Source organism: Electrophorus electricus, chromosome 4 (genome assembly GCF_041902795.1).
Source record: "Electrophorus electricus isolate QZ-2024a chromosome 4, ASM4190279v1, whole genome shotgun sequence".
Taxonomy (NCBI): Eukaryota; Metazoa; Chordata; class Actinopteri; order Gymnotiformes; family Gymnotidae; genus Electrophorus; species Electrophorus electricus.
The window spans coordinates 36,475,551-36,490,000 of record NC_137500.1 but is presented as its reverse complement, the minus strand read 5'-3'; the positions used below and the strand labels follow the sequence as shown (position 1 = coordinate 36,490,000).

Below are 14,450 nucleotides of genomic sequence, written 5' to 3'. Positions count from 1 at the left end.
CACTAGGCAGTGGTAGCTCAGTGGTTAAGGTACTTAAGGTTGCTGGTTCAAGCCCCACTGTTGGGTCCCTGAGCAAGACCCTTAACCCTCAATTGCTTTACATAATTGTAAATCACTTGTGTGTGTGTGTGTGTGTGAGTGTGTGTGTGTGTGTGAGAGAGTGTGATTTTATATATATATATGAATATGAGAGAGAGAGTTGTGTGATGCAACACAGATGCAAAGAGGAAGGGTTGATTCTCCCTTGGAGCAGTTTATTTTCATATAACCACACACCCCAGAGAGAGTTATTCTACTTTTACAACTGCTCTCAACAATTTGAATAGCACTAGCATCATATCATGGTCTGCTAATCAACTAAACTGAAACAACATGAGGAAAGCTGGAATGCATGTAAAATGTTTATCTATAGTCTATGCTAAAAATTGCATTTTACTCAAAGGATCATTTTTGACTGTAGGACAACTGAAGATTTCACAATGTTTTCCATACTTAATGCAAAATTCTCTTCAACTGATTTATAGTAAATTTGGACTGAGTTCAAAAATGGATTTTGTAGGCAGTTTTGCCAACTATTCCAATCTTATGGGTGTGCATAAATGTTCTTTGAAACCGAGATGACATGTCAAGTGTGACGTTTAAGCAGTTAAGAAAACCTGTTATGAGTATCATCTATAATCAGTCTAATCTTGGTAGATTATCAGATTAATGCTGTCAGATCACTTGCATACTGAATTTAGGCAGGTCAAAAAAATTCTTAATTCACATAATAACTATCATAATCATAAGACTAAAAAAAAATAATGAACTGAAATTGATTTAAGTCACTGAGAACTGTACAATATTTGTCTAGGCAGAACACTGCTTCAGAGTTATGCAAAAGAGGATTAGTTATAATTAATCAAACTGACAGTCCGCAAGTTAAATCCATTTTCAGGAGTGTCAGAAGTATTAATCCGATATTTCAGATGAGCATCTTAAAGTCTTGCCTTGAACAATAAAATGCAACTAAACTAACAAAATGGATTCCAACATATCTGGTGAGACTGGCCACGTTATCTGCCTCGTCTTGCAGTTGGCAGTGGAACCCAAATGGCAGATTACACTTTCCATCAAGTTCAAATTGTAAAGGAAAGCAAATTTTTTAAAAAGCATTGTGCCTAATCTAAAGGTGACCAAACAGAAATGTGAATTTATTTAAATTATCAAGGGGATAGAAGCAGAAATGTTCATTTTCCATGTCATAAGGCTGCATTTGGAGTGTGTGTCGCTGTATTTGCAGCAGTTGTTGGGTCCCTGAGGGGGTAGTGTGAGCAAGACTGAGGTCATAATCCAAAGAGCAGCAGGATTTTATTTCACAAGCTCGTCCACTAAGTGTGCCCCTAATGCCCATGTCTCTGTCTGTCTGTCTGTCTCTCTCTCTCTCTCTCTCTCTCTCTCTCTCTCTCTCTCTCTCTCTCACACACACACACACACACACACACACACACACACACACACACACACACACACACACACACACACAGACAAATAACTTCAAAAAGAAAAACTAACAATTTTATGTTCGCAACACATTCAAACACATACACAAATGCTCTTTCACTAAGAAAATCATGATCATTACAGGCACTAAGTGAGTCTGAATGAATACATAAGTAGACATTACTGCTCTGGGACACCCATGACACTTCACTGTCTTGTCCCACGGTGCGACTATGGTTTTCACATCATGTTTATGTCTTTTCAGCGTTGCTACATGGGGCTATTTTTGGACACAGACACACATGCACACACAAACACACGTCCAACAGCGGATGACAAAGCTGAAACTGAGGCTCCTGCAATCACTGCACCTGCTTTCTTCAGTCAAAACAACTGTTTGCCACATTATCAGTGCGCTGTGCTTGTTAAAAGCTTTCCTATCCGTGTAATTGAAATGCAGGGTAATAGAAATGGCACATTTTTAATTTATTTATTCTTCAGTAATAACTCACGTAATTTACATCACCACTCTGATACCTGTCAATTCCTCTGCTTTGAGGCTGGGGTGCCATATAGTATTTGGTGGGGCACAGTGGTGAGGTGTTTCATCAAAATGCTTCATTTCCAGGCGAACCTCCCTCTCATTCCCATGTGTGAGGGGGCATCAGAGCTGCTAAGTCCACACTGAAAACCACTGAATCTGGCTGGCTCAGGGGAAGGGGATTCTCAAAGCAACATTTGGTCTTGGACAAATTTAGTACAAATTTAACTGGCTCAGCAATAAAGGAAGGACAAATTGTGGTGCAGAGAGAGGAGAGAGAGAGAGAGAGAGTATTTAGGCTAATAATACCTTCTGTTGCCTTGAAATATTACAGCATGTTCTTAGTCTGTGTCGAGGGGAAAGGATAACCTGCAGTCCTTGAACTATAAAGGATGATGCTGAGATGTGTTTAGAGCTGTAATTTGCTCCATAAATAAACTGGCAGTCACGGTCAAAACGTACATAATTGCTATGAGACCATACATATAGGCATACTTATGTAACTAACCGATGCAGCATGGGGCTGAGATAAGACACTGACTAAAGGCAAGCATAAACACAGAAACCACAACTGCGGCAGCATGCCCGAAAACAGAACGCGTCCATGGGAGAAGGCTTTTCTCTTCCTCATTCATGAATTCCCTTTAAGGGATCACTCCAGGCTGCAGGAACCTCGAGCCGAAACAGTGGGATCCTTCATGTTTTCCAAAACGGAGACGTCCCCGTGCCGCCACGTCCCGCGTGTGATTCTGGCTCGCGGTGGCCATGTGGCCATGCCAGCATGCATGCGCGGAGGAGGACTGAAGTTTGGGTGTGGGGACGTGAAACAGCGGTGCTGAGCGTGCATTTCCTGGAGCAGGGAAGCGGATCTGGGCGGGACAAGCGAGGGTCACGCATGTAGCTCGTAAAGGGCTTTAGGACAACAGGGTGAGAAATGCGGTAAGACACTGCAAACGCAGAACCCAGCTCAAGGCGTTTTCTCACTGGTGAAGTAACTGGTTACAGCCCCGCTAAGGCAAAGGCCGGACCCCCCCGCAACCCATCGGACCGGCTGACAACGAGCTGCAAGTCCCCCAACAAACACACAGCTAAACAATACGGACCTCGTTAAGGGGACGCGCACGTCTGTGGTGTAAACTTCACCCCCTGGTGCAAGCAAGACAAAAAGGCCCTTTCTTTGTACGGCACGGGGGGTCATCTCGTTGGAGCACGAGACAGAAATGTCTTTGACGGCGTCGTGACCAGCCTGTGTTGGCTGAAAAGGCAAAAGAGCACGTGTGTGATGTTCTCAGCTCAAGGGCTTGAACATGGGAGCGTGCGTTTTCGCTATACTTTAATATCTGGGGAACAGTGCCCTCTTGTTGATAACTATGACACTCCATAACACCGAGACCTGTTACTGCTCCTGCAGCAGTTCAACGAATAGGAAGAGAGGAACTGCAGTCTGGTGCAATCCAAATCCCTTAAAGAAGGTTACAAATATAAAGACCAAGATTCCAGTGGGGCTGCCTATAAATCTAATTTCTGAAGGAAGAATTCTCAAGGGGGAAATCAAAGTCGGCATCTATTTTCAGTCCTGTCTGAGCTATAAAACCCAACCTTCAAAGGCAACTGCGGGCCATTAAGATCGGGGTTGGGGTTGTAGTTGGGGAAGAAGGGATGGGGGTAGGAGGGTGGGGGCAGCGATGATGCAATACTTAACCTAGTCCAACCCTCTCACTGTGCTCAGCAGCAGGCTGGGGGAGGGGATGATGTCATCGCTGCATGGATGACTGCAGTGGTGGCATGGTAACTCTGCAGGCGTGCTTCGTCCGAAGGCCTGGCAGTCCGAGTCAGGCTGGCATGCAAGTTCACAGCGCCCCATCCACCCAGCGGGGCGGCATCCGGGGATGGCCCGCGCGAGCCCGGGGGCATGCCGGTGTCATCCTGCATGCTGCAGCCACAACCTCACCGCTCCATTCCTCCGAAACCACGGAAAGACAAAAGGCACTGCAGGCAGTACCCTCTCACAGGGCTTCCACAGCAGCAGAGAGAGCCACAGTCGCTCACTAACGCAGAGACTTCTGGCCAGTGTGAGCCAAATCAGGTAACAGGCTCTGGTTTGTACCATGACCTACGTCTCAAAAAAACCCTTATAAAAAGCAAAGAGAAAGATATAACAAATGCCCTTTTAACAGATAGCTGGTCAAAGCAGGAGCAAGAAAACAATGAGCAGTCTGATTAGCTGCACTAAGTGCTGAATCACACAAATTATTAAGGATAGAGCCACTGGATATCTATGGAGAGGATGATAAAGCCTGAAAAATTATTCATTGAGAGAGCTTGGGGCAGCTTGCCACTGGCTCCTCCACTATGCTGTGTGGTGCTCTGCAGGCTGTAATTTCAGCCTTTAGCACAAGTCCGAGCTGGCCTTTCTGTCACACACACACACACACACACACACAAAACTATCTTACACACATGCATACACACAGCGTGCCGTCCCTCTGCCCTTTCTGTATGACAAACACACACACCTGATAGTAATTAGCACATCTATACAGCCCCACAGTCATGTCGGCACAACTGAGTGTCTGGGTCAGTCTCCCAAACTGTCTTCCTCACCAGACCTCTGAAATAGCACTGGAGGAACTTTCCACTTCACTCATCATTCTTCCGTTTGCTTTTTCATTCACTGTTTCACCCAGTCACTTGCCTTCTTCAATGGTTGCATCGAGACTGGCAAAAATAAACACCAGCTACACTCAGACATGAAGACCATCACAAAAAACCATATGGTGGACATATGCCAAAATGTACATACCTGCATGTTGGGTTTCCCCTCTTTTAAATACATACAAGGTAAATTAGTTCAATTCCATGTGGCTTAAGTCTCAATTTTTAACAATTTTTAACAATTTTTGTTAACCTACATAAGTTGGAAATCAAGGGTTACAAACACAAGTGATTGTCCGTCTGTAAACGGTGTCTTTTACACCAATACACTCCCAATACCCAACAGGAGATCCTGATGTATACCATCAATAAAAACTATGACTTCCAGCCATTTTCAACTCCTTTCACTTTTTCACTTGCTTTCCTTGATTAATAAGACACACCACCATAAACTAACTGTGGCCCTAATTTGAGTTTCAGGCAGTCATGGGTATGAATCACCAGATTTAAAAGCTGTTGAATTTCCCCAGTCTCAGTTAAACTGGTGAAGCCTATCACATAAATGACAAAATGTCTTAAACTTTACACTACAAGACAATTCAGTAATTCAGTAATTCATTAACCTGGATGACCGAAAACCTTCATAGACACATTATTATTAGCAATCTACACATAACATATAACTGAAGTGAACCTAACAAACTAGCGTCTGCGTTGCAAGCAAATGACCACACACGTTGCTGAGGAAAGATAAAGAGGGCAGTGGTGTGAAGGCCTGGTGAGCTTCGGAGCATAAGGATCAACTCCCCCAGCTCACATCCAAAACAGGGGAAGCAACCACTGATCTCTGATCAGCTCTCCAACACTAAAACAACTAACAAGCATAGCACTGAGAGGAATTTACGCTGACCCTGCATTTTCTTCCTCTCTAACACACATTTGTCTACGCACATGCACACACACAGAAACACACGTGCGCGCACACCCACCAGCATGCCTCCTGCTAGCGCACGTTCATTTCGGAATTTTTGGACTACGGTGGAACTTTTCAGCTGTTAAACACCATCGACAAAGATAAAAGATTAAAACTCACGAGCCGGCAATGGCAGCGACAGTGCATGCTTTTCAGTGTGTTGGCAAAACCCCGCAGCCACACGCCCACACGTGTGACGCCCTCACGCGACACGCCCACACGTGTGACGCCCTCACGCGCAACAGCGCCTGCCTGCCTGTGGCAGGAGCAGAACGGGCAGCTGACGGAACAGTAACGCAACACAAAACGGTTGTCATGACATTAAAGTGTAAACAGCGGGGAGATAAGCCCGCACACTGACCGTGTTTGTTTTTCACTGATAGCCTCCCAGTGCTGTGCTTCTCAAGACGAGGGCAGGGGCGTGAAGGGGCCTCACTGGAGGACTCCTTTTGGATGGCAGGACGCAATACAGTCCAGTTGGCCTTTGCAGGGGCCCGGCTCTGTCAGATTGGCCCGATTTGTGCTTTTGTTGTTTAAATGAATCAGTTTCGGTGGCTTCATCTTATTTGGAGTTGTTGTGGTCTGCTGTGTTTCGGTATGGAGGGAGGCTTTGGGAGCGAGGAGACTGTCCTACCTGAGATGCGCTGGTTTTGGTCCAGGGTAACAAGCACTCTGAAGGGAAGAGGTCTGGGAAGGGACTTGAGACCAGGCTCATCTGCATCTCTTCCCCCTCTCTGTATTTCCTACAGAGAGAGAGAGAGAGAGAGAGAGAGAGAGAGAGAGAGAGAGAGAGAGAAAGCAAGAAAGCGCAAGAGAGAGCCTGTGAGAATGAGGCCATGAAATGTGTCCTCCGAACATTAATGCAGTAAAAACCATCACAGTATATGAAAGATTAACAAGAGATGATCTTTAGATAGCCCAGTCTTGCTAATGGAACCAAGAGCTGCCCTTATTAGGAAAATGTCGACACTTTGCAAGCCTTCTGCAGGCCAGGAACCAGAGGTGAGGTCATTGGGCTGACAGGCCAGCTGACTGGAGCCCCGTCTCCTTGGAGATGCGCACTCATAAGCAAGGGATGACATCATCGCGTCTACCTGCGACCCATCTCATTGTTCATGCAGCACGAGGAGCAACGGGTCTGGAGCTGTGAGCTCATCCCTTCTAATGGGCCGCATACTGTCACTGACACGCCCCCCCCCCCCCCGCCCCACAACCCCTGGGCAGCCTGGAAACAGGTATTAATGAATCAGATGGACGCTGCAGAATAAATTGTGTACATTATAATGAACGACTGGGTCTGAGCTGCATAGCTGAGGGAGAATAGAGATATTCTAGGGGACAATGCACAGTGTTAAAGTGGGGAGAAGAGGGGAGAGAGAGAGAGAGAAAGTAAAAGTGAATATATATTGTGATAATTTGCTTGTGTGTTTGTTTGTATATGTGTGTATTATAAACACCATAATGTGTTCATAATCCTGTCGTCTGGCTAACTGAGGCAGGTTTACGTTATCATGAAGCACAGTGGCCATGTTTGTTTTGATTGTTGTTTACGCCACAAACACACTGAGCACGTCCTGTTAATCCCAACCCTTCTCCACCCCCAGAGGGGTGGGGCGGACAAAGGGCGGCACTTCAGCAAGAAAGCGCCGTCGCGCAGGCCAGCCGATCCAATCTCTAAGCACACGCATCTCTCCCGGCGTTTCCGGGCGTCTCTGGCCGTATCACAGAGCTCCCTGTTAACGCTGCAGTTACTGAGTTACCCAGCAGCGTCTGGAAAAGAGCAGGTGCTTGATCCGGGGCCAGTGTCTGCACGCATGTCCGAGCTGTCAGTGGGGATACAGAGGCGAGTGCCGGGACGCTGTTTACAGGGACAAAGTCTACTGTACTGTTCAGACAAACCCGTGGGAGAGGGCACAATGAGTGCTCTGTGCTTCTGCAGCGGGTCCGCGCCGATTACACACGTTAAAGATTAACCACTGAAAACTGAGTTGCAGACGCTGACAGACAGAGACACACACAGTCGCAAAGAAAGGAAACACTGCCGGAATGAGACTTGCGCGTTTGACGGCGCTCGCACAAGTGTGTGCACACCCTCATACAGACATCTGCACGCATAGATTGGCACTTCAGACTTGCTTGGCACAACGCTTGTTTAAACACTATAATCAATACTAAAGCGAGCAGAGCCCATTACAGCGCAGAGTTTTGCGATTGCAGGCAGCACTGGGAGCCCCAGGGCCCTGTGGGAGGATGGGGGTAGAGAGCAGCCCTACCTAGTCCCTCTGAAGAGGCCGGCAGCGGTGGTATCAACGGTCTTGCTGGGTAGGGCCCCGGGCGGCTGGACTGGCGAGCGCAGTGGGATGAGGGCAGGGTCGCCTCCCAGCATGCTCATGTTCCCCTGGCAGAAGATGGCCGCTCTCTCGCGGAGGCTGCCTGGTGCGTCGAGCTCATCCGGAGAGTCGCTCATAGCGCTCATGGATGCTGCTTATATCCACCGCATCATCTAAAGCACAGGGCACAGGACACACGCCGTCAGGGGAGCAGAGTAAGCGCAGGCACGCGCGCATGTGTGTGTGTGTGTGTGTGTATGTGCCACGGTGCAGCACTCCTCTTCCGTCAGCACGCGCACACACACACACACACACACTCACACAGACACACAGACTGCTCCCTTGCCCGACAGGCTGTCCTAGCATGGGAAGCAGGTCCCTCCTACCAAAACATGATCTACCACAATAAAGTTATTTTTAACTCGATGACTCGCGAATGAGCACTGCTCACACTCACACACAGCTCCCAGCTCAAAATCCCTTCCACTGTTTCATCCCCTCTACTTAGCCCTGCTCCAAAAGACTCAGCTACGTTTTTTTTCTCTAGCTCCCTCTTTTTTGGGCTCTTTTGTTTTGCATTTCTACTTTTTTCATTCGTTTTTTGTACCTGGAACGGAGACCTGGTCAAGCAGTTTGCTCCTACAAAAGGGTTTTTCGTTGTCGGTATGCAACTTTGTGCTGTAATGAGGCCTGGCGGTCAGCCAGAAAGTAAAACCTGCTGTTCCGTTGTCACGGCGTTCACACTGCACCCCCCCACCCCCCCGGCTGTCCTGCCCCTCTCCTCCTCCTCATCCTCCTCCTCATCCTCCTCTCTTCTGTGCAGTTCCACAGCCACACTGAAGCCAGACAGCCTTGGAAGGGCTGAATCAGAAGTAGCGAAGACTCTGTGTGTGTGTGTGTGTGTGTGTAGTATGTGTTTCTCCCTTATAAACATTTAGAATATAACCGCACAAGCCGCTGAGAGAAGAGACAGACAGAGAGATGGATAGAACAAAGAGAGAAAAAAAATAATAACGATGAATGGACATGCGTAAACCACGTGCCACCTCACATCCACAGCGGTAGAACGAACTGGAGATAACAAAAACAAGTTGACACTTTGGGTCTACTAGAGGGACAGCAGCCGAGCACCTCTTCTACGAAAAGCCAGTAATAGAACATACAGAGACACATCAGGTTTCATGCCCTCCTACTAAGGCATATCTACCTGACATTTAGTAGGTAACAGGGAGGAAGAGGGACTCAGGAAGGAGAGAGCTAGACCGGGCAGTGGAGAGGAAACGAGACCCACATCCACAAAGAAAAAATGCCTCTCCCTATAAACAGTAGGGAGGCGTTCCTCTTGTGCAGACACACACACACATGCATGCATGCTAATGCATAACCATATTAGAGTGTCCCCTCAGGATGAGTTGCACTTTCATATTTCAGTAGCGGGTCGAATATGAATTCCTAAAGCAAGACTTCCATCTGCTCTTCTGAACTTCTGAGCACACAGTCTCAGCTTTAGAATCAAGGAATGAGAATGCAAGACTATTTGCCAAAATGTACCAAGTTTGAGAATGTCCTTATACAAAAACACAGTCATGCATTTGAACTTTAGACATTACTGGAACGGGTTTATTGGTATAAACAAGTTTTGGGGTAATCGTGGGGTCACTTTTTTGATGATCTCTATTAGTAAGTGCAGTTTTATTTCTTGGCATCATAAAAATAAATCCATTTCAGCCTCCTGAATGCTCTTTTCTGGCTCCCTGTTTCTGCAGTGTGCACTGAAATTACAAAACAACATGAAAAAATGACAAGACAATTACACTTGAACAACCCCTTTGATTGCAAGGCAGTAGACCAGACGGTAAGGCGATAGACCACACGGCCAATACCCATCTTGTTACTTGCTTTGCCCCAGTGGAGACTTGAATACCAAAAACATTACAATTATTAAAAAAAAACTGGTCATAATCAGCTTTATATAGAGAAGCCATTCATATTTTTAAGAGCTCCAGATGAGAACCAGAGGTTTATAGCACAGGGATCATTATAAGATATGAAAGCAAGCATTACTTTCAACACCAATGGCAACTTAAACCAGCTAGTGCATTTTGTGTGATGCACTATGAGATTGAACACACTCATTTACTATCAAGGCTACATTTGTTAGGTTATATATTAGGTAATACATTAACACCTAGGAGGAAATGCACAGGTAAACTCTCCACTGGAATGTAACTCCCTGCTCTAAATTAAGATAGGGCTGCAAAGGTTTTGTATTCCCATTTGTTAAATATTATTACTGCTACATTACAATAGCTAGGGTTAGGCACTCTAAGGTACCTTATATGTTTGGGTATCCTGTGAGACCTATCAAAAACACAAACAGAACATAAAGGGTGGTATGTGGGATACCAGCGAAGTCACTGCACACAAGCAAAAAGTCCTGTGATTCATTAGTGCACCCATTTGATGAGCACATCACATGCACATCAGTCTAAGATAAAACTGATATACAACAAGCCACTAGTGATTACCTGTCAGAGGTGCTGTCCCATCCTGTTAGTGAGCAAGCACAGTTAGCTCCAACTCTGCACAGCAGCCGTGCGAGCACAATTAGCACCAGTAGTTTTATCGATGTTAAACATCCAGTTATTGACAGAACGTGCATCATCATCATTTCATGTTATGAATTCATGAAATTGCAGAAATTACCTGAGCATATAAATTGGCTGGCTAAACCAGCAGACTTGATTTATCTCGAGTCCTCCGTTTCTCCCAGTTCAATTGGGAAATACATATCTGTGGTACAGCACACCACACAAACATACTATATTACTCAGAAACAGAACAATACATGCAAAGTGTTGACAAATGACACGTTTCAATGTTTGCCTCTCTGTGGCAGAGGTAAGATATTTGTGTTGACATGGGAGAAGCTGGAGGAGACAGTGTGTGCTTGACTGATCACCACATGCCACTGAAACAATAGGAGCCCTCTGTGGTAAAGACATCCCTTCCACTTTATACATTCAAAAACAGACCGAAGGCAAAGCTCAGATGCGCAGGCATCTCAATTAATGATGCATCTTCAGTTTTCCATGGCTTGAGGGTGTGGATTTTTTCATCCATTAGTTATTTCTGTTAATTAACTTCTCATTTTCAATACTATCGAAATAGTCCTGGGAATTCCAAGAAACAAACTGTCACATAAGACTCTGGCTGAAACACGAAGGTTTGGGTCTACGTTATTGCACAACATTGCCATAAACTTACAGACATACTGCTGAACACTGAACCCACGGCTGGTTCGGGTCGGTGTAGCGAACGTTCTCACTGACATCATGCAGCCAAGCTTTTCTAAATTACATTACTGTATTCGTAAACCAAAGAAGAGAATGTCAAAAATGAACTAATATAACTAAACCTTTTTCCCTTTACCGAAATTTAAATGTAACGAAATATCCTATTTTTGCCCATTTGCTTTAACTAGTATAATGGCATTTATTTCATTTGAATAGTAACACCAAATGAATGCTGGAATGATGTGAATTTTTCAATAACGCAGACTAAAATTGATGTCAAGCAGAATTCAAGCTGTTGTTTAGGCAAATTATGAACAATCTGATATTTAGTAAATAATAATGACTTACATATATTTGTGCACGCAGGCTTTTAATATTTCACTGTCTTGGCTCTGTACTCTGCAACAATAAACTGTGAAGATAAGCTTCACACTGTCAAGTTTTGAGAGACGTTTGCACGCCTATATCACGTGAATTAGAGGAATTAGGACCCAAAATCGTAAGACACTGTCACCCTGTTTGTTGTGTGTGTGTTTGTTTGTTTGTTTTTGATCAGCTGTGTGTTGTCGCTTTTGTTAACACGAGGACACGTCAAGGGCAGTGAAGCAGGCCATCGCGAGACTGAAAAATGAGCTAAAACTCAGACAGGGTCCAAACATCTGGTGCGCCGCAAACATATGTGGTGTGCAGACAAGGTCAGTAAAGTTGTCCCTGTTCTTACTTGCACTTGGAAAATGGTAATTATTTTCGTTTTCCTAACACGTTAGAACCGGGCGCCGATCTTTTAAATAAAAGGCACTGTAGCAATACTGCTGATCTTGCACAGCGAAGTAGAATAAGAATAAACTCTACCTGCTGTACACAGCCTACCTAAAGAGTCGCTACAATACTAGAAAACCATTCTCCGTAGTCGCGCAAGGTGAAACGCGTTCGTTGGGTCACGTCAAAACACACAGATAAACTTAAAAGCTGGCTTTTGTACATTCATTAAGGAATAAACGCTGGCAACACACTTTTTTTCCTTTTTTTCCTTTTTTTTTTTGCTGACTGCGTATTTCAAACGGAGCGTTGATCTATCGTGATGTAACGTTACAGTGGCCGTGAAATAGCGCACGCCGGAGCCTGTGAATTGCACGACCAAAACGGCGTCCAAAGTAGCGGAGAAACACGGAGCGAAGATATTAAGAGCAGCAAGCGAGCAGTAGTAAAGAACCTGATGGCATGCATCGCGTACGACCAAAGCGACGCGGCTCGGCGGGCAGCAGCACCGTACCTGCTCGGACCTCGGAGGCGCTCCTTCCCTCGCTACCATCGCTGCCCGGTAACCGTTCGGACGCCCCCCTCCTTTTTTTTTTTTTTTTTTTTTTTTTTTTTTTACACGCGTGCTCACCGGGGATAAGGGGCGCGAGCTATTATTCATGCACAAGCGCTACGTCACAGGGTGTAGTGACACGCGCGCCACACAGGCCCTACGTTAACGTTTAGCTCGTGCTGAGGCGCACCCCGCCGCACTTACCTTCTCACGGTAAAAGATTGGGTGAATTAACGCAGCCTATCGTATTTCAGCCTTATCTTACTGTTGTATAACTTTATGAATCCTCCTACAAGAATGCACAAAGAGGCTAGAAGATTCTGTATTTGGGGGGAAAAAACCATATAACGTTAGTAGTTGTGTTTTTATCCGTTTTATTGTTAGATTTCTGTAATTCAGACACTGAGTTGCACTGGTCAACATATCAACGTGACCGTAACTGAGTCGTTCTGTAAACGTAAACGGATCACCTCAACTGTCTCACGGATCTCCCGAATTATAGAGAAATGCAGTAATAAACACCTGCATGACTCGTGAGTTATACTTTAATGTACTCATTGGAGATAGTAATTTCCGATATTACAGCAGTATTTTAAAACAAGCATGAGCAGACCAGTGTGTTTCTTCTTGAGCTCAGCTTTGTTGAAAAGACATTTTTGGTACCCCTTATACCTGTTTGTTAAACACAACACCCATGTGAAATGCATTTTAATGTTTGTGTAGGTACACCTCATTACATACTGCTTAATTCTTTCTGATTAATTCTGATTTTTGTACTAGTAATGTTTACCAGCACTCCCGGTACGTGTTCAGTGTACATGCACTCAGGTATAAAGCAACACCAGCTTGGCATATTTAAGTATCTTTTCTGCACTGGTAGTTTTCTACACCCTACAACTAATAAGTTAAAGGGGAAAATCACAAATAAAACAAAAACTTCCATAAAACTGAACATATACATAATTAAAAATAACAGTTAATACATTTTCAAAATCATTTTGAAATAGAATAAAATAAAAGCAAGAGATGGTGATAAACCTCTGAATCTCTTACAAACCAGGCATGTTCCCTGCTTTAGAACCTCTAGGTTTAAATCCCAGTGATCTACTTCCTTCAGTTGCTCCAGGTTTTCTAAGTATCAGCACAGTGACGCCAGGGCCATATGTGCTACATTAAACATCTCAGAGTAAGAGTGCTGATCCAAAGTCAGTCCAGAGAGTGTTAATCATCAGGATGTAAAAGGTAAGAACTGAGCCTAGACTAGTTTCAGTCTTACCCTGAGACATATCTTAGACAGACAAGAGGGAAAGATAGAGGTGGCATTTTTGATCCTAAAGGGCCACAGTACTGCAGACTTTAGTCTTTCTTCTTTTTCTGTGCTTGTTTCAACTAAGCTAATTTCAAGCCCCAGAACAGGGAGATGTTCAAGTGCAGTGCAGTGGCCCTCCAGCACAGTAACCGTCCAGGTCTGGTCCAGGAGGTGTTGAACTGCAGCCTCCTCTGTTTGACCAGGGAAGGGGAATCGGGTGGGTTGGCCGGTGGCACCTGAGGTTATCTGAACCTGAGCCGGCTCACTAAGGCGTTGTGGGAGCAGAGCTAAACCAAAAGAACTGCTTTACTCGTCCTGACACTTTGTTGCCTCTGGCAAACTTTCCTGCGTGGGACATGTCACAGGAGACGCCACACATTCCTGCAAACAAATATAAACAAGGCTGACTTAGGACATGAAGTAGAGTAGCCAGATAGAGCTCTTCGTACTGTACTGTACAGTGGTAGTGTAGTTAGGGTTCAATTGGTATTAAGCTTAAAAGGTCACTTGAATTTTGGTTAAAACCAAGCTGTTAAGATTGTTGTATCAATT

At 45.1% G+C, this 14,450-nt stretch overlaps 2 protein-coding genes across 12 annotated transcripts in view; both read right to left on the bottom strand.

Annotated features, from left to right (window-relative positions):
• The window catches only part of grb14 (growth factor receptor-bound protein 14), a 34,711-nt gene extending 26,190 nt beyond the window's left edge, over nt 1–8,521 (bottom strand). Inside the window, exons 1-2 of one of the 3 annotated variants that reach the window (XR_014123441.1) lie at nt 7,925–8,521; nt 6,286–6,394 (exon numbers count right to left, since the gene is read on the bottom strand). Coding sequence is in view for 2 of the 3 variants with exons in the window: in XM_081713572.1 (XP_081569698.1) it covers nt 6,286–6,394; nt 7,925–8,127 (312 nt within the window). In the remaining variant the exon portion in view is untranslated. The remainder of the gene's footprint in view (nt 1–6,285; nt 6,395–7,924) is intronic. The other 2 variants (XM_081713572.1, XM_035523540.2) reach the window with 2 other exon arrangements.
• A 1,051-nt stretch (nt 8,522–9,572) lies between these two features.
• Nucleotides 9,573–14,450, bottom strand: part of cobll1b (cordon-bleu WH2 repeat protein-like 1b) — a 32,855-nt gene continuing 27,977 nt past the window's right edge. For 8 of the 9 annotated variants that reach the window (XM_081713566.1, XM_081713568.1, XM_081713567.1 and 5 more), the window contains 4 exons: nt 12,551–14,279; nt 10,688–10,774; nt 10,316–10,342; nt 9,573–9,753 (listed from right to left, as the gene is read on the bottom strand). In XM_081713566.1, coding sequence (XP_081569692.1) covers nt 14,205–14,279 — 75 coding nt within the window. In that variant the 3' untranslated portion in view covers nt 9,573–9,753; nt 10,316–10,342; nt 10,688–10,774; nt 12,551–14,204. The remainder of the gene's footprint in view (nt 9,754–10,315; nt 10,343–10,687; nt 10,775–12,550; nt 14,280–14,450) is intronic. The other variant, XM_035523534.2, reaches the window with a different exon arrangement.